General features: G+C 42.1%; 1 protein-coding gene across 1 annotated transcript in view; it reads left to right on the top strand.

Annotated features, from left to right (window-relative positions):
• The window catches only part of LOC136857241 (runt-related transcription factor 1-like), a 453,244-nt gene that overhangs the window by 398,090 nt on the left and 28,967 nt on the right, over positions 1-26,187 (top strand). Inside the window, exon 4 of the mRNA XM_067135732.2 lies at positions 23,720-23,902. Coding sequence (XP_066991833.1) covers positions 23,720-23,902 — 183 coding nt within the window. The remainder of the gene's footprint in view (positions 1-23,719; positions 23,903-26,187) is intronic.

The raw sequence follows: 26,187 nt of genomic DNA, 5'->3' as shown, positions 1-26,187 counted from the left end.
CGATAACGGCAACCACAAGTACTCGGAAAGAGATGGTATATTTAAATATGGTTTGTTGTCACGGTGGTCGGTTTGTGGCAACGCTGTCTATAAGAATGGCTGGCTTGCTAATTGCTGGGAGGATTCCGGCCTGTAATTTGACCGCGTGGCGCCTATCTTCCGGGAACAGACGGACCGCCCGCCGTGATTCTCTTTGTGCCCTCATTAGTACAGCCGAAAATCCATACTGTTAACCGGAAGAGATAATCCACATCAAACCACATAATATTCTCTTCACTAGTCTTAAGATCTAAGGTATCGGTATTACATTTTTACACAGAACTATACACCTTTCCCTGTTAATCTAAATTAATAAATAAATAATATTGACACTGGACTTGAACCCAGTCTGGCTGCTTGGTTGAATGGTAAAAATAGTGGCCGCCGGTTGAGAGGGCCCCAGATTCGATTCCCAGCCGAGCTGGGGATTTTTACAACGTCTGATTAATTCTTCGTCTTAATATACATCTCCAACTATACGTTAAAAAACTACACTACCAACCACAACGGAACAGCAAATTTACAAATACATCCCTCCACATAGGGTTGACGTCAGGAATAACAAACTACTTAATCCACACATAGGGACGATCCCAAGTAAGTGGGATTAGGTGGTGGTGGTGGTGGTGGTGGTGGTGGTGGTGGTGGTGGTGGTGGTGGTGGTGGTGGTGGTGGTGATAACTGTTTTAAGAGGAAGTAAAACTGACCAACCATCCTCTATTAACACTAATCACAGGGAAAATATGGAAGGGGTTCGACACTTCGAAAAATGAAAGTATCGGCCAAAGAAAGACAAGGGCCACGAAGGGCGTGAGAATGAAAGACTCCCTAGGCCTCTACACGTAACACCGCCGGGGTCGAAAAAGAACAAGATTTGGTCAAGGAAGGTTGGATAGGATATGTGGAAGTAAGGACCCTTGTACATGTAAGTGAAAGCAATGGCATGACTCAGCTAGGGGGCCCGTGGTCGCCAACCGACGCTTCCAAGTTAAGAGCCCCTGGAGCAGTGGGATAAGACCAAGAAACTGAAGAATAAGAAGTTCAAATACGAGTTAAATTAACTTTGCGATAACCGTAATTGTGCGTTTCCCATGCTTGCTTCCCAGAAAAAAGTTGTTATGGAATTGAAATCTTAGATTTCTTTGATTTTTTAATGTTAGGACAAATGTTCTAATGAATTTAAAATCTCAATGAATATTGTGGTGGATTTGAAATCACGTCAATACAGTGGGTAGCTGCTTTACGTCGCACCGACACAGATAGGTCTTATGGCGACGATAGGACAGGAAAGGGCTAGGAGTGGGGAGGAAGTGGCCGTGGACTTAATTAAGGTACAGCCCCAGCATTTGCCTGGTGTGAAAATGGGGAAACCACGGAAAACCATCTTCAGGGCTGCCGATAGTGGGGTTCGAACCTACTATCTCCCGAATGCTGGATACTGTCAATACAGTGGGAACTCTATGTCGTACGGTGTTGACGTGTAAAATATTGTTCGTGAAATATTATGGTTTACTCAAGAAAATGAATTAAATCTCACCGACATGGCACCCAAAATAGTCAGGAAGGAAGCCCCATGGCCCATGCTGTTCACTGGTGACGTGGTCCTGTGTGCAGAGACGAAGGAACTTGCAGAGAAAACGTTTCTTCTTACAAGTGGCATATGTTGTATCAGAAATGTGTTGATAATATTTGTGTAAGGCATGCTCTACCAGAGCAGAAGTCTCTGGCTGACAAAGACGTTCCTTAACCCTCACTATTACCTTCCTACATGTTTGGTCAACATCATTTTGTCCAATATCTGTCGTATTTGCTTCAGATCTTCTTGCATTTACAAAAATAACATTCATACTTCTGTTGAAAATCTCAAAGTTACCTACAAGGATTTTGGAAAACATCTCTGTGGAATACTATTTACGCTTAGAAGGTGGCACTGGACCACGTAATGTCAATTACCCTGCAACAGTCAGACATTCATAACTGAGAATGAAATATCTAAACAGTTCTTGTCAAAATAATTGTGAACATTCACTGTTGTGTTAATGCCCATTAGAAAACATTTACTGTACATAAGCTGCCTCTGTAGACCAGTGGTAGAGTGTCGGCCTTCGGATGGAAAATAGCGGGTTCAAATCCGGCAGAAGTAGGAAAAACATCCATTTGACACTCCATGTCGTACGATGTCGGTATTTGGCGTTTATTATTATTATTATTATTATTATTATTATTATTATTATTATTATTATTATTATTATTATTATTATTATTATTATTATTATTGTATCTGCTGTGTTGTAGTAAATGCAGTTCCTCTTCACACTGACAAATTATAGTTGGATCGTCTGTATTTGTGCTACCATCGTTTAGAGGTCGAACGCATTATGTCAAAAGTCTTATGAGCGCTACTGTAGTAAGTTAGGGGCTGCCTGGCCAAGGCGGTAAAGGCGTGCTCGGTTTACCCAGAAGGACGTGGGTTCGATTCCGCGTCAGGAAGTCGTACGATTTAAGAAACGAGATTTCCACTTCCGGAGGTGCTCATGGCCCTGAGGTTCACTCAGCCTACACCAAAAATGAGTACCAGGTTAATTCCTGGTGGCAAAGGCGGCCGGGCGTAGAGCTAACCACTCTACCCCACCAGGTTACGGATGGTGGAAGCCTTTACCTTCCACCCCTCCAGGGGCCTTCATGGCCTGTACGGAGATGACTTTACTTTGCTTTGCTTTTATTTTACTGTAGTAAGTTACTGCCATGCCTCTGCTGGCAGGACCTAGTGTTTACAGTGCACTATGTCTTCTGATATAGGCTAGAGCAATTTTGTTACTTTGACAATATGAAAGTGACTGAGGAATGAGCGGTGCTCGGAATGCCAATCCTTATGCAGCCAGTCCCTGCTATGAATGGTGTGAAAATGTTGCTCATAGGGTCTGTTGGCGTATGCATTTCAATGGGCTTGGCAGACTGATGTGTAATAGCAACTCTGGCTCGGTGAGGAAAGCAACGGGAAACTACATCACTCATCATTTCCCTAGTACGCCTCTTCAGTGATGCCTAGGCCATCTATGACAGCTGATGGCAGAGCTGTTGAGGATCCCACCAGCGGCATCGCTGACGGACTGAACATGCATACATACAAGTTACTGCCGTAAGTTTTCGCATAACTGTGTAATATGTCGTGATGCTATTTGTGGATTCAACCATCCTCCGAGCTGAACTGCTAACAGAGGCATGCATTGGCCGGAATTCAAACAACGGCCGTCATGGTGCGTAGTCAGTGACAATGCCACTCGCCTATCACGCCCCAAGAACAAAGCAATGTTTTGATCCTCCACAGCTCCTCCGATAGCTGCCATAGATAGCCTAGGTGTCACTGAAGAGGCATGCTAGGGAAATGAAGTAGTTTCCCGTTGCTTTCCTCGCCGGGCCACAAGTTGTTGTTATTACAAATATCATTCTGCTAAGCCCACTGAAATGCATGCACCAACCGACCCCATGAGCGACATTTTCACACCATTGATAACAGGGACTGGCTGCATAAGGAATGGTATTAATAACATCGCTCATACCTCAGTCACTTTCATATTGTCAAAGCCAAGGATAAGACTGACACAGATCAATGAAAGTAATAAATTTATTCTAGCCCATACCAGAAGACATAGTGCACTGTAAACACTACATCTCGCCAGCAAAGGCATAAAAAAGCAATAACAAGAGTAAATCACTTTGGCATTCACGTGCGAGAGCGCGGCTTTGTATTCATCTCAAATAGAATATAAAACCCTCACCGACGTAGCTCGTTTACTGGAGCCGACCTTCTCCGCCTCTCCGCTCTTTCTTCAGGAAATGGGAAGTCAAGAATTTTATTTAACAAGCAGGTTGTTTGGACGCACCGCCTCGCTTACGAGAGCTGAAAATTACGGAGGACAGACAGACCAGCATCGCTTGAGGGCAAGGGCCCATTGAGAGAAGACGTGTGTGAGATGTGGCAGCATTGTGGAATATCCGGAAATGAACGTAATTGGGATGTATGTATAGGGCAATTTTTTTCCTAGAAGGTCTGCTCATTAGAGAGATTGTGTGCGTCAGCTCTAACGGGCCATTCACAAGCTTCACAATCACCTTTCACCCGATAAGAAATGCAACAATACGAGTTCTATTCATAATATAATTAGCAAGGCCGTCTGGAACATTGCAGTGCAACCTAATCTTTATTACTATTTTTTTCATGGCCTACTTTTTTCACTATAATAACGTGTACTGTAATAATATACATCCTCGAGTGAACAGCTTTCCTCTTCTTCGAAAATACGAAAAATTATTATTAAGGCCCGGATGTTCATGACCTAAACATGTTAGATATGCCAACATTTATGACCTAAAATGTATTAAAATATGATAATAAATATGACAAAATTCTTGGATCACTTTTTCGAAATCTTCAAAATCATGCCGTTGTTTAAATGAGCATTATATTGAAAATATACTTTTAAAATCTAGAAAATATAATAATAAATAATACTATTAGTTTTTTAGTATATTTAGAATTTATTTATTTATTTACTCATTCCAGAGGTAACTCTAGGCTCTGGACAGAATGAAATAAACGTCACATCTTGATTGGCGATCAGAAAGAATTTTTTTTTTTTGCTAGAGTCATTACGTCGCACCGACACACATAGGTCTGATGGCGACGATGGGACAGGGAAGGGCTAGGAGTGGAAAGGAAGCGGCCGTGGCCTTAATAAAGGTACAGCCCCGCATTTGTCTGGTGTGAAAATGGGGAAACGACGGAAAACCATCTTCAGGGCTGCCGACAGTACTGATCAGAAAGAATTACAATAGCAAATTACATGTATTTGAAAGTTTTCAAACAGGAAAGACCTTCTGTTTTCAAGAAAAAGACCCTTCAACATCGCAGGATGTTATTGGCCATACTCGAAATACGTCGAGTCATTAGAGTTCAATTGGGACTCACTGTTCTGTCGCTTCATACGCATCTGTCTCTTTCTATAGAGCTTATCTTTCTAATTCACATACATATATATTTCTAAGGAAGATAATTGGAAGAAAATACAGACAACAATTAGGAGATGTGAAAAATCCGTCTTTAACACGACTGAAAGCAGCTATGCGAAAACGAAATAAAAAGATTAAATATGACAAAAACACGAAAATTCACAGGGAAATATGACCATTATATGACCGGAAAACGACAAAAAACGGCTAAAGAGCCAAAATATGACTTTATATGACTTGTGAAAATTGCACAATTTTAGTCACCGTAGATAAATTCATGCTTAACTTGTATTTTCCATGTAAATAATATCAAGAAATAAATTATGACATCTCATCAACATCCGGTCCCTAATTATTATTATCAGTTAGAAGATTTAGACACTCACAAGGAAGACTCTGTTGTCTGCTGGCTTTTTTTGTACGAACATTTTGGAGAGAGACCGAATTTTGTGAATTGTCGTAAAAATAATATCAGACGCCATATTGATTATTCCAAATCATCTTTTCAAAAGATGGGGTTCAAACTCATGCAAAAGCTGTTGAGATGTTACGTCTGGTAAACACTGCTTTATGGAGAAGAGACCTGGACTGTCATAGCTTTCTCCATCGACGGATTAGACGCCTTTGAAATGTAGTTACATAGGAGAATGGTCAGAATAGCCTGGATAGATTTTGTAACCATTAATAAAGTGTTAGGTCACTCCATGTGAGATTTGTGCTGGATAAAACGGGGGCGGGACAGGTTTTTCTCCGGGTACTCCGGTTTTCCCTGTCATCTTTCATTCCAGCAACACTCTCCATTATCATTTCATAGCATTTATCACTCATTAATAAATCAACTTGGGAGTGGCGACCCCATTGTAATAACAGCCTATATATGTTTCATTCATCACATCCCTGACCCGGTCAATGACTGGAAAAGAGGTTGTAGGTTTTCATTTTCAATAAAGTGTTAAGGAGAGCTAGAGCTGAGCTTGAGCTGAGTTTGAGCTGGAAAACATCACCAGAACCAGGAAAACAGCTTATTTAGGCCATGTTCTACGAGGTGGAGAGTACGGGCTTCTACAGAACATATTACAGGGAAAGATAGAAGGCAAGCGAGGAGCTCGTAGACCACCGATATCATGGATCCAAAACGTCAAAGACTGGACTTGCATCAACAACACTGAACAACATAGAAGTTAGCTAAAGAAAGAAATGTTTTCTTCGGGGTGAGCGCCATCGTCTGGGGCACCCGATATGGCACTTGAAGAAGAAGAAGAAGAAGAAGAAGAAGAAGAAGAAGAAAGTGTGGCTATTGCTAGCCTGGTGCAGCCCTTGTAAGGCAGATCCTCCGACAAGGGTGGGCGACATCTGCCGTGTATGGAATGCTGAGTGTTACTGTAGTGGACAGTAGTGTTAGATGGGGGATGTGAGTTGTAGGGATGTTGGAGACAGTACTCACCCAGTCCCTGAGTCAAGTAAATGAACCATTTAAGGTTAAAATCTCCGACTCGGGGTCCTCTGAACCGAAGGGGACTACGCTAATTTTTTTTCACAATTTGTTTTATGTCGCGCCGACACAGTTAGACCCTAGGTCTTATGGCGACGATGGGATAGGAAAGGCACAAAAGTAGGAAGGAAGCAACCGTAGCCTTAATTAAGGTACAGCCCCAGCATTTTCCTGGTGTAAAAATAGGAAACGACGAAAAACCATCTTCAGGGCTGCCAACAGTGTTGTTCGAACCCACTATCTCCCGGATGCAAGCTCACAGCTGCGCGCCTCTAACCGCACGACCAACTCGCCCGGTGCTGAGCATTCAGCTAAGGAGCCGGACAATTCCTCGTAATGAATGGTTGTGAGTGGGAGCAGCAGTGAATGTATATACTTCGAAGGAAAATTCAAGGTGAGATGAACATTTTAATTCATTTAAAATACCTGGATCAATTATTTCTCCGAAGATATTAACCGTTTTGGCTGAGGAAACTACAGTGAATATTACAAATTCGGAACTGCCTGACAATCTGAAAGTTTGCTCTAAGCATTACACCTAGCTGCACTGAAAGCCTGTATCAATACACAGGCTTAGAAATGTGTATGTATGTTGGGTATTCAGCCCGAAGGCTGGTTGGATCCTGAACAGGTTCACCATTAGCTGTCATAGATGGCCTAGGTGTCACTGAAGAGACGTACTAGGGAAACGAGGAGTGAGGTAGTTTCCCGTTGCTTTCCTCAGCGAGCCAGAAGTTGCTATTGCGTATCAGTCTGCCAAGCCCACTGAAATGCCTGCACCAACCGACCCTATGAGCGACATTTTCACACCATTCATAGCAGGGACTGGCTGCATAAGGAATGGCATTACTTAGAAATGTATCCAGGAGATATTCAAGAAAAACGACTGGTCTACTGCGGACGGCACATTATCATTAATCTAGAAAGTCAGTTTATTTATCACTGTCATGTAGTCCAATCGCTGCTCGCATTGCTTCAGTTGAGACTGAGAGCAGTAAAGTATAATTTCCATCTAGAAGTAGAAGCATGTTTGTATTGCTTTTGTATCACCTGCGGGAAAAGGCGTGGGACTCTATGACGCATCTCCGTGACGTGTTTCAAGCCTGCTCTATCCTATCCTGCCCTTGAATCTAATGTTCGACACAAACAACAAGCAAGTACTTACAAAGTCAATAATAACTCTGTGCTACTTTAAATTATTGTCAGCCAGAATTAATTACTCTTACTCCTTTCAAGCACACTAATGGAAATGTGTTGCATGTACCATTTTAAAGATATAACAGCCCTCATATCAATCTTAAATTTCTGTCAGTATCGGGAATGAAGCCCGGGCCCCTGACGAAGGCAATTAGTTATGTTACAGAGGTGGACTTGATCATACTATAAATGCAGAGACATAATCATTTATTGGCAACTTTAAGATATTCTGATTTTCATCTTCGTGCAAAATTTTTAATAGTGTACATGCGTTTTCAAGATCTGGAATTTCAATTGGTAAAACATCAAGCCTGTGCGTTTTTATCAGAAAAAGTTCCCCTAAGCTCTTCTCCTTGTTGTATTTCTCTTTACCCGCTTTTGAGATTCGAGGTAGAAACCATTCACAGGGTTTATCAGTATACGAGGTGACATGTTCTGAGTAAAATGTATAAATAAATAACAGCAGAAATATGCTTACATTTCACGGAAACAATTGTTTTTTAACCAGGGCCTCCCTAGCAACATTAACCTACTCTAAAATGATTAGAAATAGGCCAAAGATATTTTCCTGAAGACAGCTTTGTTGAATGTGTACATGAACATTAATCTCGTTATCACCAAAAATAATACATAATTTACTACGTTGCCTCTATCGTGAAATGGTACTGTATCTAGTGAACCAACGTTTCTCTCTTACCACATTTGCAGTTATTCGCTCTGTTGCTATTTCCTGCGAACTTTTATTCTTGTAAATTTAATACACGACCACTTTCTGAAAGTTTGGATTTATTTAGCCGATTGTTATTGCAAAGAACACACTGAAATCCCACTGTTATTATTTAGTCGGCCATGGCAGCACGCGGTGAGGCGACAGGAGGTATGTGCGCGGTGATCGTATTAACTTACAATGTTCGCCACCCGCACCGCAGCGGTGCATTTCTCCCATCAGCGCACGGAGCCTATTTATAACACTAATCAGAGAGAAAAATGAAGGTATCGGTCAAAGAAAGACAAGGGACATGAAGGGTGTGAAAGTGAAAAACTCCTTAGGCTTCGAATAGTCTAAAACCGTTGGGGTCCGAAAAGAACAAGAGTCCACCAAGAGAAGTCGGATAGGATAGATGAAAGTGAGGAGCCTGGCAAAAGTGGAAGCAATGCCAGGACTCTGCTAAGGGCCCCGTGACTGCTGAGTCACGCTCTCCAGTTCGCAGCCCCTGGGATAATTCCTAGTTGCCACTCACGACAAGCATTGGATACTGTGGGTGTTATTCCACCGCAATGACCAGCAGGGGGTTGGCGTGTGTGAGTTGCAGTAATGCTGGGTGCAGTCCTCGAGCCGAGAGCATTAATCGTTTAAGATTAAAAATCCCTCGACCCGGCCGGGGTCCTCAAGGACTGATAATGATAATAATGTTATTGTCTTCACGCCCCACTCACTACTTTCTAGGGTTTTCGGAGAGGCCGAGGTCCCGGAATTTAGTCCCGCAGGAGTTCTTTTACGTGGCAGTAAATCTACCGACACAGGGCTGACGTATTTGAGCACCTTCAAATACCACCGGACTGAGACAGGATCGAACCTGCCAAGTTGGGGTCAGAAGGCCAGCGTGCCTCAATCTGAGCCACTCAGCCCGGCTAATCAAGGACTGAAGGCGAAAACGATGACCTCTCAACCATGGAAACGAGCGTGTGACTATACGGTTTCCGTCAAGTACCTGGCTATTTACATTTGGGAGATAATGGGTTCAAACCCTGCTGTTGGCAGTCGTGAAGATTTACTTCTATGGTTTCCCATTGTCATACCAATTAAATGCTGGCCCATCGTCGCTATAAAATCTGCCTGTGTCGTTGAGACGTAAAATAAATAGTAAAAAGAGGACTACGAACACATAAGCAGCAAGTAGCCTTGAACACAATAACATCACGGAAAAGAAGAACCCGACCGCGTGTTACATGGACCAGTCCCTTCCGGTATTTGATTCAAATCCGTCCCGATGGAGGCCATTCTTCCGAAGAAGTTGATACTGTAGAGCGACCCAGCTGGCTAATTACCTGTCGTGACGGGATGACAACCTGATAACAAGATCTTGTGGTCCCGCGCACCTGTCGGTCAATATCAGCTGGGGCGATACGATCCTCGAGCGGTAAGTTGCACGTTACTCGACATAATAAAAGAAGAGGCAAGGAGAATGTATCACGATTATAGAGGTATGTACAGTACTTCACAACAACTTCATATTGGAAGGAAACCTTTTCAGCGGGAAATTATTTATTTCAAATTATGACGTAATTACCTTCTTTCCATACACAAACGAGTAGGGAAAATGAAACCTTACCGTACTGTGGTAACTATACATCGTATTTATATGCCGTATAAATCACCAAGTCCACCTCTGTGGTGAAGCGGTTAGTGTGATTAGCTACCACCCCCGGAGGTCCGGTTTCGATTCCCGGCTCTGCCACGAAATTTGAAAAGTGGTATGAGGGCTGGAATGGGATCCACTCAGAAGGTCAACTGAGTAGAGGTGGGTTCGATTCCCACCTCATCCATCCTGGAAGTGGTTTTACGTGGTTTCCCACTTCTTCTCCAGGCAAATGCCACGGCCGCTTCCTTCCCTCTTTCTTTTCTATCCTTTGCAGTCTTCCCATCCCCCATAAGGCCCCTGTTCAAGCACTGGTCATCCTCCCGAGTGGTATCCCCCGACCCAATGTCTCACTCTCCAGGACACTGCCCTTGAGCCGGTAGAGATGAGATCCCTCGCTGAGTCCGAGGAAAAAGGCAACCCTGGAGGGTAAACGAATTAAGAAAGAAGAAGAAAGATAGGTAAATCACCAATATAAGTATGCAACTATGCTGGAATGACTGGTGAAATGTGCAACTAAGAATGCACTTATGCTAATAAATGATATGATATGCAAACGTGACATTCCTTTACAACACTCACGTGATTCACCCACACCAATACGTAAAATCATAAACAACTGAAAGAAAAACGAATAATCACACTAGTTACAGCTGCGGCTGTTCCACTAGTACAAACAGTCCGTACAGTAGCGGCACAAAGAAGCTCCCACCCCACCCGCATTAGTTGAAAATGGGGCCCTCGTTTCCTGATAAGGAAAGTTACACGTTTATTTCGTAGTAAAAGGTCGTATATTATTACAATGAACAGCAAGTACGGTAATAATAATAATAATAATAATAATAATAATAATAATAATAATAATAATAATAATAATAATAATAATACAATTTAGTTTTCAAATTCGAAGGAATTAAAGTAATACACTTATGTGGTACGAACACACACACATATGAAATGCATATTCCAATTATAGTAACCAAAATACGCTGACCATCACAATATATAAGAAAGAATCTCGTTCCGAGGACCAAATAATTTACTACTATTTACAGCTCAACCATCCATCGTAGGTCTACTTAGCTACACTGACTGCCGTGTGTTATAAACAGATTAGAACCTTCAGTATTTAGAGTTTAGATAAGGAGGATATCTTTTTTACCGCATCTTCGCTGACGACTGGCTAATTACTTCAAAAGCCTTATTGATTGTTTTTTTTTTTTTTTTTTTTTTTTTTTTGAGTGGCACCAAGGGATGGTCATTATTGGAACAGGTTAGGAAACCCACATTCTTTCAGAAATAACTGCCGAACTCCTATTGACGGAAGAAGCTCTGCACTACGACTGCCCAATTTTAGAATAACCCTCTGTAATACAAATGATAACGTGTTGTATGCTGTACCTTGTCCAATATGTAAAATCACTCTTCAGCTACTGAACTAAGAAACAGTCATGGGCCCCTCACGAGCCTTAAGTCCCCCACCCCGCAGAGTCTGCGGGGTTCCTATCGCCGCCATTGTTAGTGAGAAGTATCAGTCCATCAGAGTTCACTATTAAGATAAGATAGTGTGTGCTAATTAATACATATAGTTAATCATTTAGTAAGATTGTAAAAAACAGTGCAAAAATAACACAAATGTGAAGAAACATACTTAAATATAAGTCCGAGGTTTCCTTCTAGTTCACGTTCCTCGTTCTCCATAATGTCCAGCGAATCACCAAGACCATTCAGAAGCTGGAAACTGAAGTACAGGATGTTCCGAATCGGTAAAACTAGTAGCAGCAGTACGAATAGCAGGTGTAATAAGGACTTTACTACGGACAGGAAGGGACAAAATGGTTTAGTTCACGTCAAGAAGACCGGTATTCATGTTGAGGTAATAGAGCGGAACATCGCAATACCGCAGATGTCGTGGTCTGGGAGGATAATGACTGCACTGTGCATGTACGATACATTCTTGCGCGGATCACCTCAAACAAGGAAATAAGTAGGAAGTAGATTGGAGAGCAAGCGGAGGTCCTCACCCGAGGGCCAGATGACGAATAGTGTCTGATTAGTTCATTCGGGCTGGAAGGGGGTCAGTTATGACTTCACTTGCGGGTATAATAATAATAATAATAATAATAATAATAATAATAATAATAATAATAATAATAATAATAATAAAAGACTAAGCCTTGTCGCCGCAGCGATCGATGTCTATCTTGAACCAGACTTTTCAGCTCGGCGTAGGTCTTACAGTTAATTCTCAGAAGCAGGTTCTTGAAACAAGACACTCTGGATCGTCCTTCTCCTATTTTCCGGGCAATTCTTCCTCAATGATGATACAAAGGAACCCCTCATGCAGCAGAATGTAACCAATAAATTTGATTTTCCGTTTTTCAATTTCAGTTACCAGACTCCGTTTTCCTCCTCTCTCCCTCTAAGGACTTCGGTATTGTTTCTTCATTTCAGTCCAATCTACCCTCTGCATTCTCCTCCAGATTCAAATTTCAATTGCCTCTAGTCTTTTCCTGCTCCCCTAATGCCCTGATTTCCCAACCGTACAGCAGCACACTCCATACAAAGGTTTTTGCAAAAGTCTTCCGAGTTTCAATATATATATGTTTGTTGGCCAGTAGATGCTTTTCATTTTCGAAGGCTCTCTTTGTCATTGCTATCCTTTCCATGGCTTCTGATATGCTCCGATTATCACTCGTAATCAGGGTTCCTAGGTAGCAAAAAACTGTTTCACTTTTTCAGTTTTGTCAGGTATAATTTTGATGTGTGTTAGCTGGGATTTAAAAAGTATCATGGTTTTTGTTTTCCTTGCGTTAATTTTAAGGTTCCATTTGCCAAACGTTTCCGCTAATATGTTGATCATTCTCTGCACACTTTTGCAATTTTTTGTTAGTATGGAAATATCATCAGCAAATAATAATAATAATAATAATAATAATAATAATAATAATAATAATAATAATAATAATAATAATAATAACAAGAATAATAATTTCTCACACTTCTTCAGAAAAATGCGATTGAAAATGAATGTCACACAACAATAATTTCACAATTTATCACGAATTCAGATCAACTGATCACGACAGTTATGAGTCATAAAACTGGAAAGTACATTAATGAAAGTGTTTTGAGCAAAATTTTAGATTTTTCATAAATGCTGTAAACCACGAACTCTAACAAGTGAATTCTTTATAATTAAATAGATCATATTTTACAGTTCTCGATTGCTTGCGAAAGAAGCAAGGTAGAAGAGAATTAAGGAAATTCCCCGCTCTGTCATAAGATTGATTCACAGTAAGCGAATATTGCAACACAACTCCCGTCTGGACTGAAGTATGAGGCCAAACTTGGGAGCGCGCTGCACACAGCTAACAATGATCGGCTACCGTAGAGTGGTTGATTGAGGAGCCCAGACTGGGTTGTTGGATGGCTCATGAGAAAAATTATATATGATAGACCAGTCAGCAGATATTCAGCAGCCGTGCGGTTAGGGTCGTGCAGCTGTGAACTTGCATGCGGGAAATAGTGGGTTCGAATTCCACTGCCGACAGCCCTGAAGATAGCTTTCAGTTTTCACACCAACCAAATTCTGGGGCTGTACGTTAATTACGACAACGGCCGCTACCTTCCCGCTCCTAGCCTTTTCCTATCCCATCGTCGACATAAGACCTATCTGTAACGGTGCGATGAAAAGCAAATTGAAAAAAAAATATACAACAAAAAGTAACATGTCAGCGATTGGTTCAACAGATAGTCTATAGGCCTACTAATGAAAATGAGGTTTGTTTGTTTGTTTGTTTGTTTGTTTGCAAAAACTACCGGACCAATTGAGCTGTAATTTGGAAAGGATATAGCTTGAAATCCCAAGTCATTCAAAGGATACATTTGATTTTAATATATCCCACCGTTTAGAACCAGTGGGGGAATTTTACACGAGTATGTCCCAAATTTGGACAATTTTTGCCCTACATCAGCTAAAATAACGGATAAACGGTTGGCCTTATCGAAAAAGAAATTTACCTTTAAACAAAAAGAAACGTCATATGCTTTTTCTTCGTAAATTTATAACGGTTTTCGAAAATATCCATCTCTTATTTTTTGGTATGGTTGCCTTCACTAATCAGTTTCGCGCGCAAGTCACTATTCATTTGTTTACAGGACAGCTGAAGAATGAGCGTGCCATTCTACGGAAAGCGTTTGGAGACTGCGGATGTATTGTTGAGAGTGGTAAGAATGCTTATCAATATTTGAGAACTGCCGTGCGTTTCAGTTTATTTATTCAGCCATTTTCATTATAATCGCGTCCGGGTCCATTGCTAAATGGTTAGCGTGCTCGCCTTTAGTCACAGGGGTCTCGGGTTCGATTCTCGGCAGGGTCGGGAATTTTAACCATCATTGGTGAATTTCGCTGGCACGGGGGCTGGGAGTATGTGTCGTCTTCATCATCATTTCATTCTCATCACGACGCGCAGGTGGCTTACGGGCGTCAAATCAAATGACCTGCAACTGGTGAGCCGAACGTGTCCTCGGACACTCCCGGCACTAAGAGCCATACGCCATTTTTTTTCATTATCATCTTTATCGTATTATATGTATATTCCGTGGTTCTACCTTTTTAATACTGCGTAGGCATAGGGTTCATATTTAGTGCGTTTCTAATTCACATTTAAATTTGGGTAAGAATCTAGAGAACCAGTACTTCAGTCAAGACCAGCTATACCTTGTGTGCTCGCGAGTGTCCATATTTAAATTTATATATATTTATGTCCCCGATGAGAAGATAGTAAACATTGTCTACAAGAGCGCTCTGTAAGACACACACATACTTGCGGGTCAAGTAATTTAACCACTTTAATCCTTGCTCATAAATTCGTAAGAAGAACGGAGCTGGTGAACTAATAAAATCACTATTACAAATTCATATAAACATTAAATAAATATAAGACGAGTGAAAAACATTAACAGTTAGTTAACAATATGACAATATGCTTACAGCTTAATTCACAATATTATTTTTCTTCTTCTTCTTCCACCTCTTTTCCTACATCTGTAGGGTTGCTGGTGCGAACTGTGACGCACATGTGGATTTGGCCCTGTTTTACGGCCTATGCTCTTCCTGACGCCAACCCTATATGGAGGGATGTGATTACTATTGCGTGTTTCTGTGGTGGTTGGTAATGTGGTGTGTTGTGTCAATATGAAGAGGAAAGTTCTCGGACAAACACAGACACCCAGTCCCCGGGCCAGAAGAATTAGTCAGAGGCGATTAAAATCCCCGACCCGGCCGGGAATCGAACCCGGGATCCTCTGAACCGAAGGCCTCAACGCTGACCATTCTGTCAACGAGTCGGAGTTACAGCTTAATTCGCAATATAAGTTAATACATTAAACCTCATCATTTATTATGTCCTATCATAAAATTCAAAATCTATATTAATTGATGTAACATATTTATTTTCAAAAATAGATTCTTTCACTTTCTCGAAGGAAACTGGTGAACACCGTGGTTTCCAGATAAAGCTCTTTTTTTTACAAGCTGCTTTACGTCGCACCGACACGGATAAGTCTTACGGCGACGATGAGATAGGAAATGCCTAAGAGTGGGAACGAAGCGACCGTGGCCTTAATTAAGGTACAGTCCCAGCATTTGCCATGTGTCAAAATGACAAACCACGGAAAACGATCTTCAGGGCTGCCGACAGTGGGGTTCAAACCCGCTATCTCCCGAATACTGGGTACCGGCCGCACTTCAGCGACTGCAGCTATCAAGCTCGGTAAGCCCAAACTCAAAAGAGGCAAGGAATGGGCTGAAGATAGGAAAAGCACACCGGACGAGTTGGCCATACTTTTAGGGGCGCGCGGCTGTGAGCTTGCATCCGGCAGATAGTGGGTTCGAATTCCACTGTCAGCAGCCCTAAAGATGGTTTTACATGGTTTCCCATTTTCACAACAGGCAAATGCTGGGCCTGTACTTTAATTAAGGCCACGGTCGCTTCCTTCCAACTCCTAGGCCTTTCTTATCCCATCGTTGGCATAAGACCTATCTGTATCGGTGCGACATAAAGCCACTCGCAAAAAAGAAAAGGATACTCACCGAAACGAACGTAGGAATACTGGACAAAGGTTAAAAATAATTGAAACGCCGTGATCCATAGTTGGCCGAATAGAAATCAATAACTAAAAAAATAAATAGAAAGAAATAAATAAATAAAGAGATAGGCCTAATAATACTTTACTTTTTCGGTGTTGCTCCACCGTCAGCTGTCATACATAGCCTAGGCGTCACTGAATAGGACACGAGGAGTGAGGTAGTTTCCTGCTGATTTCCTTCTTAACAAGCCAGAAGGTGCTATTACATATCAGTCTACCAAGCCTACGGAAATGTACACACGAATATACCTTTCAGATCATTCATCACAGGGACTGCGAGCAAGTGGGATGTTATTACTAGCATCGCGCATACCCCTGCTACTTTCATTTTCTTAACGTTTCCCATCCCATATCCGAGTTAACTCGTATGCCAACATGTATCTCCCTATGTCCCAACCGGGCTGAGTGGCTCATACGGTTGAGGCGCTGGCTCACTGGCCCCTAACTTGGCAGGTTCGATCCTGGCTCAGTCCGGTGCTATTCGAAGGTGCTCAAATACGTCAGCCTCGTGTCGGTATATTTACTGGCACATAAAAGAACTTCTGAGGGACAAAATTCCGGCATCTCAGGGTCTCCGAAAACCGTAAAAGTAGTTAGTGAGACGTAAAGCAAGACATTATTATAACTATGTCCCAAACACGATTTAACTCGGATTTATTTTTTTCTTTTTCTATATTATATATACAACGTGATTCAGCCGCCCTTTCCAATGTAGTTTTATGCAACCCACAATATCCATTCCGTCCTGAAAACATCTGCCCTGCCGGTATTCGCCAGACAACACAACCGGATATCTTGGTATCTAGCGCCTCACAGTGATAAAACGCCGTAATGTTATACTCGTATTAAACACTGGAAGACATGCGTGTGCCTTCTAGATCATATGAATCTGATACGCCGGCGAAACACTAAATTGATATTGTGACCGCAGTAAACCTAATACTTGCTATAAGCTGCCCAGTGTGCCGTACGGAACAGTAGTGTACTTGGTGGAGCAGGCTTGCATGCCAGGTGGGAGGTCCGAGTCCGGGGCGAAGAGTACAAGTTTTTGAAATATTTGTTTAATACGTACCGCACGCAATGTAAGTTCAACACTCGCCTTCATGCAAGTTGTGTGTAAATGAATGTGTTTGTGGCCCTAAGAAGGACCGATTAGTTAGCAGGCCGGACACATACAGACCGGAAATAATAGGAACACAACTGTCCTGACAATGTTTTATCGCAGCAAATGCTCGATGTGATGACCGTTTTGGTTTATGCACATTCGAGTTCGGTGTCCAATAGATCGTCTTCCGCGCTGAAGCATTCCAGGCGTAATTGCTCGGTAGACGTCCGTGATGAGTTGCCGGAGCTGGTCGAGGTCTCCCAGCGCTTGAGTGTAAACGACGTTCTTCAAATGTCCCCAAAATAAGAAGTCTAACAGCGTTAAATACGGTGATCTGTCGGGACAAGAAAGAGGGCCTCCTCGTCCTACCCATTTCCCTGGTAGTTCCTCGTTCAGATGTTTACGAACGGGCACAGTCGAATGTGGTGGAGCTCCATCCTGTTGCAACCACATCGTCACACGATCGTCCAAGAGTACATCCTCCAGCAGCAGTGGGAGTTCCTGACGCAGAAAGTGCAGGCAGCGTGGGCCCGTCCAATGGCCCTCAAAGAAATAAGGTCCAATCAGGCGATCCCCCAAGATTTCACACCAAACATTCACTCCCCATCGTACTTGATGGGCCGCCTGTTACACCCAGTGAGGATTGTCCGGACTCAAATAGTGTTTGCTGTGGCGATTGACGTTCCCATTATTGTGGAAGCGCGATTCGTCCGAGAACAAGATATGCGATACGAATGCTGCATCATTGTCCAGCCCGCCTAATAGACACCGACCGAACTCCATTCGAGCTTCGAAATCCCGCCCATGGTTCTCTTGGTGTAGCTCAAGATGGTATGAGTGAAATTTATGTTCATGCAGTATTCGCTGCTGGTGGTGTTCACCTATCGTGCAATCGCCCTTGTACTGATGTGTGGATTATTACGAGCTGCCTCCAGAACGGCCTCTTCTGTTTCACCCGATGTAACAGGCCTATCGCGGACTGGTGGCTGGTTGGAAATCACGCCCCTTGTTCTTAGGTGTCTTTCAACACGGTGGAATGTCGTAGCAACCGGGTGTTGGCTGTCGGGATACCGTTCCTGGTACAGACGTAGTGCCTCGCACGCGTTTTTTCTTGCTTCCCCATAAATGAGGAGAATGTCAAAGTATTCCACTGTGGAAAACATGCCGAATGGCAGCAGAGATTACAGTACATTCAGGTCCTGATCAGCGGAATATGCGCAGGGCACAAGAAGAATAACAGCGTCATTCTACTGTTTGAATGAGGCAAACGTGGGCCTGTGTTTACATATTCAAACATCATACCGATGCAAAACTATTTGAACGACGCAGGATTCGAACCGACGCTGGCGCATTCCGTCGAACGCCTAACAACATCCGCTACCCTACACTGCTGGAAACACGCTGGTAGTACGATGAGAACAGAGTATATACGCCATCCGGTTCGGTGTTTAAGACACTAATTGCTGCATTCTTCTTTTTCTTCTTCTTCTTCTTCTTTATCTGTTTACCCTTCAGGGTCGGTTATTCCCTCGGACCCAGCGGCGGATACTACCTCTACCGCCTCAGGGGCAGTGTCCTAGAGCTTCAGACTCTGCGTCTGGGATACAACTGGGGAGGATGACCAGTACATGGTCCAGGTGGCCTCACCTGCTATGCTGAACAGGGGCCTTGCGGGGGGGAAGGGAATATTGGAAGGGATAGACAAGGAAGAGGGAAGGAAGCGGCCGTGACCTTAAGTTAGGTACCATCCCGGCATTTGCCTGGAAGAGAAGTGGGAAACCACAGAAAACCACTTCCAGGATGATTGAGGTGGGAATCAAACCAACCTCTACTCAGTTGACCTCCCAAGGTTGAGTGGACCCCGTTCCAGCCCTCGTGCCACTTTTCAAATTTCGTGGCAGAGCCGGGAATCGAACCCAGGCCTCCCGGGGTGGCAGCTAATCACACTTACCACCATACCACAGAGGCGGACTACTGCACTGTTTTATGCTTTGATACCCATCTTCCTTACACGCGGTCACGAGGCACGACAGATTAAAATAGTTACACGGTAAAAGGACGTAGCTTCATGATTTGAAGGCATCATGTTTTGCGAACGGTTGATATAACATTTTGCTAGGGTTCAGAATGGTGTGCAACATGTGCTCACTGAACATTAGTACCATACAGTACGCCTGCAGGGGAATAGCATTCCTATAACCATGTGCAAGTTAGTTGGGCTGCAGTAAGCGATATTGCAAGAGGCTGCTGAATCACACTGTATAATCTGCTTTACGTCACACCGATACAGATAGGTTTTATGGAGACGATGGGATAGGAAAAGGGGTGGGAGAGAAGTGACCGTGGTGTTAATTAAGGTACAGCCCCATCCTGGTGTGAAAATGGGAAACAACGGAAAACCATCCATCTTCAGAGCTGCCGATAGTGGGGTCGAACCAACTCGGATTTCAAGCAGTGCGCTCTTCTCCACTTCCGAGTTCAGTCTGACGCTGTAGTTTTCTTGTTCACCACATGCTCTGTTCAGATGATGAATGGTTCATAAATCGCCTTGCCTTATTTTGACGATAATTATGTGCCTTGCGTTTTTCTTTCACAGCTGTCTTCTGAGATGGGTGTGGAGAAGTGTAAAGGTAGCATGACGGAAGATTATATTTTAGGAATGTTGTTTGGGAGAAAATCAACTTGGCTTCAGAAGAAATGTAGGAACACGTGAAGCAATTTTGACTCTACATCGGACCTTAGAGGATCGAATTAAGGACAAGTCCACGTACGTGGCGTTCTTAGATCTAGAAAATGCTTTCGATGACGCTGATTCGACCAAGGTATTTGAGATTCTGGAAGTAATCGGTATCAGATACTGAGAACGAAGAATTATCTATAATCTGTATAAAAATCAGTTTCTAAAAAATAAGCAGCAATATAGAAATGAGTGAGACAAGGCTGCAGTGTGTCCCCCCTTCTTTTCAATGTTTATATAGAACAGACAGTAAAGGAAATCACAGAGGATTTTCGAAAGAGAATCAAAATCCAAAGAGAGGAGATCAAAATCCTGAGATTTGCGGATGATGTTATTTTATCTGAGATAGCAGAAGATCTGGAGAAATTGCTGAATGGTATGGGTGGAGTCTTGGGTAATGAGTACAAGATGAAAATAAATCCGTCCAAAAGAAAACAAAATTGGAGTGCAGTCGAATGAAGTCAGAATAGGAAATGAAGACTTAAAGGAAGTAGATGGATATTGTTACTTTGGGTAGTAAAATAACGTACGATGGCAGAAGTAAGGATATAAAATGCAGACTAGCACAAGCCGTATTCTTAAGAAAAGATGTTTTGGAGTGTTTTATTTTATGGAAGTGAAACATGGACGATAACTAGTTCAGGAAACAAATAATATAATCCTTTGAAGTGTGGTGTTACAGAAGAATGCTGAAGGTGATATGGGTAGATCGAATCACGAATGAAGAGATACTGAATGTAATTGGTGAGAAGAGATCGATTTGGCCAATTTTGACGAGAAGAAGAGATAGAATGATAGGGCATATCTTAAGACACCCAGGACTTGTTGAGTTGTTTTAGGGAAGTGTATGGGTTAAGAATGGTAGGGGTAGACTGAGGTATGGATATGACAGCATATTAGAGCAGATGTAGGATGCAGCAGTTACGTAGAAGTGAAAAGGTTAGCACAGGATTGGGTGGAATGGAGTGCTGTATCAAACCAGTCTATGGACTGATGACTCAGATAACAACAGGGAATAATGATGATCCTGACTTTTAGGAGTATTGTGAAGATAAGTTGCAGTGGAACATTATTATTATTATTATTATTATTATTATTATTATTATTATTATTATTATTATTATTATTATTATTATTATTATTATTATTATTATTTTGCTAGTTGCTTTTACGTCGCACCGACACAGATAGGTCTTATGGCGACGATGGGATAGGAAAGGGCTAGGAGTGGGATGAAAGCGGCCGTGGCCTTAATTAAGGTACAGCCTCAGCATTTGCCTGGTGTGAAAATGGGAAACCACGGAAAACCATTTTCAGGCCTGCCGACAGTGGGGTTCGAACCTACTATCTCCCTAATACTGAGTTGCAGTGAAACAAGCTGTGGACAGTTATCACGCCATTATCAGGTTGTGGTAAAAGAGCGAAGAGAAAACTATTGCTAATGACAACGTTCCACGACCGTTTGGTATCTGTGTAAACAGAAGGTATTTTTAGCCTGTTTCAACCATTGTCGGAATATCCAGAAAATTTAGTATGGGGCATACATAAGGCTGAAAACAACTTGGGAGTGAAAAGGTTAAAGCCAAGGAGTAAAAAGAGATTGATGAAAGTAACAAACTTGCTTTTAACTCACACGAGAAGACATAGTGCACTGCATCCCAGCTGAGATGGATCTGAGCTTTAGGTTTACGTAAAAGAAGAAAATTAGTTCTAAGAAGGACGGAACGAACTCAAGGTCTGGAGTATTCCACTTAACGTCTGAGAATTATAGCATACACACAACCTCTCGCTTGAGTAAGCTCTAATTCATTAAGCTTCGAGGAACTGCAGCATAGATAACAAAAGACATGACGTTTCAAATACTCTACTCTAAATGTTGAATTAATATGAAGAGGCGGTTACTGGAAAGACGGAATTCCATTTTTCGTAACCTCATCAGAGGTTATTTGGGCCCGATCACCTTTCCCTCCAGGACTTGACTTGGAACTCATTTCTGGTCTAGGATGAGTGAACCTCAGGGCCATGTGCGGGTCCAGGAGGGACGATCTCGTTTTCCAAATTTTTGGACTTCTTGGTGGGAATCTAATCCACGTCCTTCTATAGGAATCAAGTATGCCTTTGCCACCTCAGCTAGGCTGCTCCTATCTATAGTTTAGAATACTGTATATGCTTTTAGAGTTAATTGCGTCAAAGGCATTACTAGACCAGGAATGAGGAACCCATGACACGCGTGCCACTAGTTGACACATGAATATGATTTCGGTCGCATGTCACACGATATTTAAAATTGTAACATGTAATGAATTGGTCTAAAAACTAGCATCATTCCTGACGTGCCGGTAAGTCTACCGACAAGACGCTACCGTATTTTAACACACTCAAATACCAAGAACAGAGCCGGGATCGAATATAGGCTCAGAAAACCAGCGCATCCCATCCGAGCCACTCCGTCCGGTCAGAGCATGAATCTCCACTGAGGTACTCGGATATTTCAAGGGTTGACAGAAGTCCCTTCAGCACTCCTTGCCGTACGATGTCGGCATATATTATAAAGCTCTCGTAAAACAATTGGTATATACCCAACAAAATAACTGAAAAATTCAGGAATACATCCGTTTTTTCTGGCCTAAATGACGTTACAATAAAAATGTCTGCACACGGCAGTAGAGATATTATTATTATTATTATTATTATTATTATTATTATTATTATTATTATTATTATTAATAATCCCACGTGTTCATTCCCAATTATATATGTTCAACATCTTCGTGCTATTGTGTACCTGTACGTATCGACGAAATTTCTCGCTAATTTCACGTCAGTTACAATCTCCATCAACCTTTCCACTAGCTGTCTAGTTTAACTGATTGTGTTGGTTGTATTTACTTGTGTGTCTTAACTCGAATTTAACACTAAAACGTGTTATTAATCCTCTGTACCCTAACTCGAGTTTAATTATAAAATTTGTTAATAATCTTGCGTTTTCTTATGTAGCCTAAATAGAATTTATTACTAAACTTTGTTACTGACCTTGTGTCTTCTTAAGTGTCCTATTTCGAATTTCTCACGAAAAATCTGTCACTAATGTTGTATTTTCTTGTAGGTCATAACTCGAAATTACCTTTAAAATGCGCTAAGTCGAATAACGGAAACATGTAGCCTATTATATATCTTGTATTTTCTTGTGTATTCTAACTCAAATTCAACACTAAAATTTGTTGCTAATCTCATACTTTCCTGTATATCCTAACTGCAGGTTAGTATAAAATGTGTTCGTAATCCCGTATTTTCTTGTATATCCTAACTGGAGATTAGCACCCTTACTGGAGGTTAGTACTAAAATCTGTGACTATTCTCGTATTTTTTGTGTATCCTAACTGGAAGTTAGTAATAAAATCTGTTACTATTTTGGTATTTTATTGTGTATCCTAGCTCAAGGTTAGTAGTAAAATCTGATACTATTCTCATATTTCTTGTGTACCCTAATTCGAGGTTAGTAAAATAATTTGTTACTAATCTCATATTTTTTCGTGTATCCTAACAGGAGTTTAGCGCTAACATCTGTTACTAATCTTTGCTCTCCTCAGTACCTAACATTCGCCTACCCTTGTTGTCTGTTCCAGACTCGACCGCGTCTCTGAGTGTCGGATGCGCTGATCCTCCCTGGAGTTCCTACAATTCCACCTCGTACCCGTCGTATTCCCCGCTCCAGCCGACGGGCTTCAGCTACCCTGGAGAGCTGGCTGGACCGGCCGCAATGCCTGTCACCCCTCTGGAGCCGCCTTCGATGAGCCATCTGCCCACAGGTACCTGGTGAAAGATTTATTTGTGGGATATTCAGTCAAACCAGAGGTTCTCAAACTATCATGATATTGTACCCTCAGTCATGGCTAAAAGTTCATTGTACCACCACGAAACAAATCCCTAAATGATAGGTTTAAAAGCATAATTACCTGGCATTTTAAAATGTAAACCATTCTTTTAAACACACGTACGAGATTCTGAAATTAAATGCATTTTTGTAGCACATAACAAGAAATGTAAGACTTTTAATACAGTGATAACAAAGCAATACAGGATACCCTATTTGTATGAAAGTTTCACAAAACACTGTAATTTAGCCTCAAAAATGATGAAAAATCGTTTATCTCAATTCTGTAATTCAGACATTGCGAATCAGCAACATTTCAATGGGATGTGTGTGCCTGCATTGGGCGACACAGTTTTCTGATGTGTCGTAGTCCAGGTGAAACTTTATAGAGAAGCATGGCTCCATATTTAACTTTCTTCGTATTTACTTCCATATTTCAATTTCTCATCATTTTTTTCCTTGAAGGCTGCTCACGCACCCCACTAAAACTCTCAGGCGTACCCCTAGGGGTACGCGTACCACAGTTTGAGAACCACTGATACTAACGACTACGAACTATATTTTTATTGTCAAACAAAATGAGGGCTAATGCAACTGAGAGTCAAATAGGAATATATATATATATATATTGAAGACACATCTGAAATGAAGTCAGCAAACATGTAGATGTACAATATGGATGCATTATTCATTTTGAAGTTATTTGTTAACATGGCCATGCAACAGAATGTCGAAGTTGTGCTGTTTGTGAAGTGCTCTAGCAAATAATTTATTTGAGATAAGTCCAGAGCTTTCTTTCAGCCGGAACGATCCAGAGAAATTTCCAGTAAACTTTTAGGACTTTCATTTTACGACCGATTGAAACAGAAGAGATGCAAATTCCAGAATGGATAAAAGTGTCCTACACAGAACGCTGATCAGACGATAACGAAAGAATGTTACTTTCGATGGGTCTGAAGTGGAGAGTTTGCGCAAGAGGGTAACATTTCCAGAACGACAGATTGCTACAGGTTTTTGAGAATTCCTGGCAAAGAATAAAACATCTGTTGTGCTACTGCAGTTAATAAACACTATTAACATGTGAGCGTAATTTTCCTCAGATAAACCTGATTGTCACATAAACAAAAGTTTCTCTAGAACCTTTTTTTATTTACTCGAGTAATTTAACTTCTAATGTTTACCGGAGCCCTGCTATTTAATAAAGCGAAATAATAATAACATAGATATTCATACTACTAGCCTCCGTGGCTCAGGCGGCAGCGCGTAGGCCTCTCACCGGTAGGTTCCGTGGTTCAAATCCCGGTCACGCCATGTGAGATTTGTGCTTGACAAAGTGGAGATGGGACAGAATTTACTCCGGGTACTCCAGTTTTCCCTTTCACCTTTCATTCCAGCAACACTTTCCACTACCATTCCATTTCATCTGTCAGTCATTAATCATTACCCCAGAGGAGTGCGACAGGCTTCGGCAGCCGGCACAATTCCTATCCTCGCCGCAAGATGGGGGCTTCATTAATTCCATCCCTGGCCCGGTCACTGACTGGAAAACAAGTTGTAGGTTTTCATTCATATTCATACTACTACAGTCAATAAGTTCGTGGACTGGCTCCTACAGTGTAGTCAACACGGCGTACACTGATGTACTACAGTCAATAACTTCGTGGGCTAGTGCCTACAGTGCCGGCAACACAGTGTACACCTATGCACTACAATCAATATCTTTGTGGACTGGCACCTACAATGCAGGCAACACGGCATACACTCATGTACTACAGTCAATAACTTCATGGACTGGTGCCTTCAGTGTAGGCAACACGGTGTACACTTATGCACTACAGTCAATATGTTCGTGGACTGGCGATAACAGTTCAAGGATCATGTAGTCTATTGACCTGCCTTATCGCGGCTTTTGTCCGACTCGTTGGCTGAACGGTCAGCGTACTGGCCTTTGGTTCAGACGGTCCCGGGTTCGATTCCCGGCCGGGTCGGGGATTTTAATCTTAATTGGTTAATTCCAATGGCACGGGGGCTGGGTGTATGTGTTGTCTTCATCATCATTTCATCCTCATCACGACGCGCAGGTCGCCTACGGGAGTCAAATAGAAAGACCTGCATATGGCGAGCCGATCCTGGGATATCGCGGCACCAAAAGCCATACGACATTTTATCGCGGCTTTTTTCCCGTTGTGGTGATACGGTCGATTTCGGCTTCATAATCTC

This window comes from Anabrus simplex, chromosome 1 (assembly GCF_040414725.1).
Source record: "Anabrus simplex isolate iqAnaSimp1 chromosome 1, ASM4041472v1, whole genome shotgun sequence".
NCBI classification, from domain to species: domain Eukaryota; kingdom Metazoa; phylum Arthropoda; class Insecta; order Orthoptera; family Tettigoniidae; genus Anabrus; species Anabrus simplex.
The sequence above is the reverse complement of the archived record's forward strand: the minus strand, read 5'-3'. Positions and strand labels throughout refer to the sequence as shown.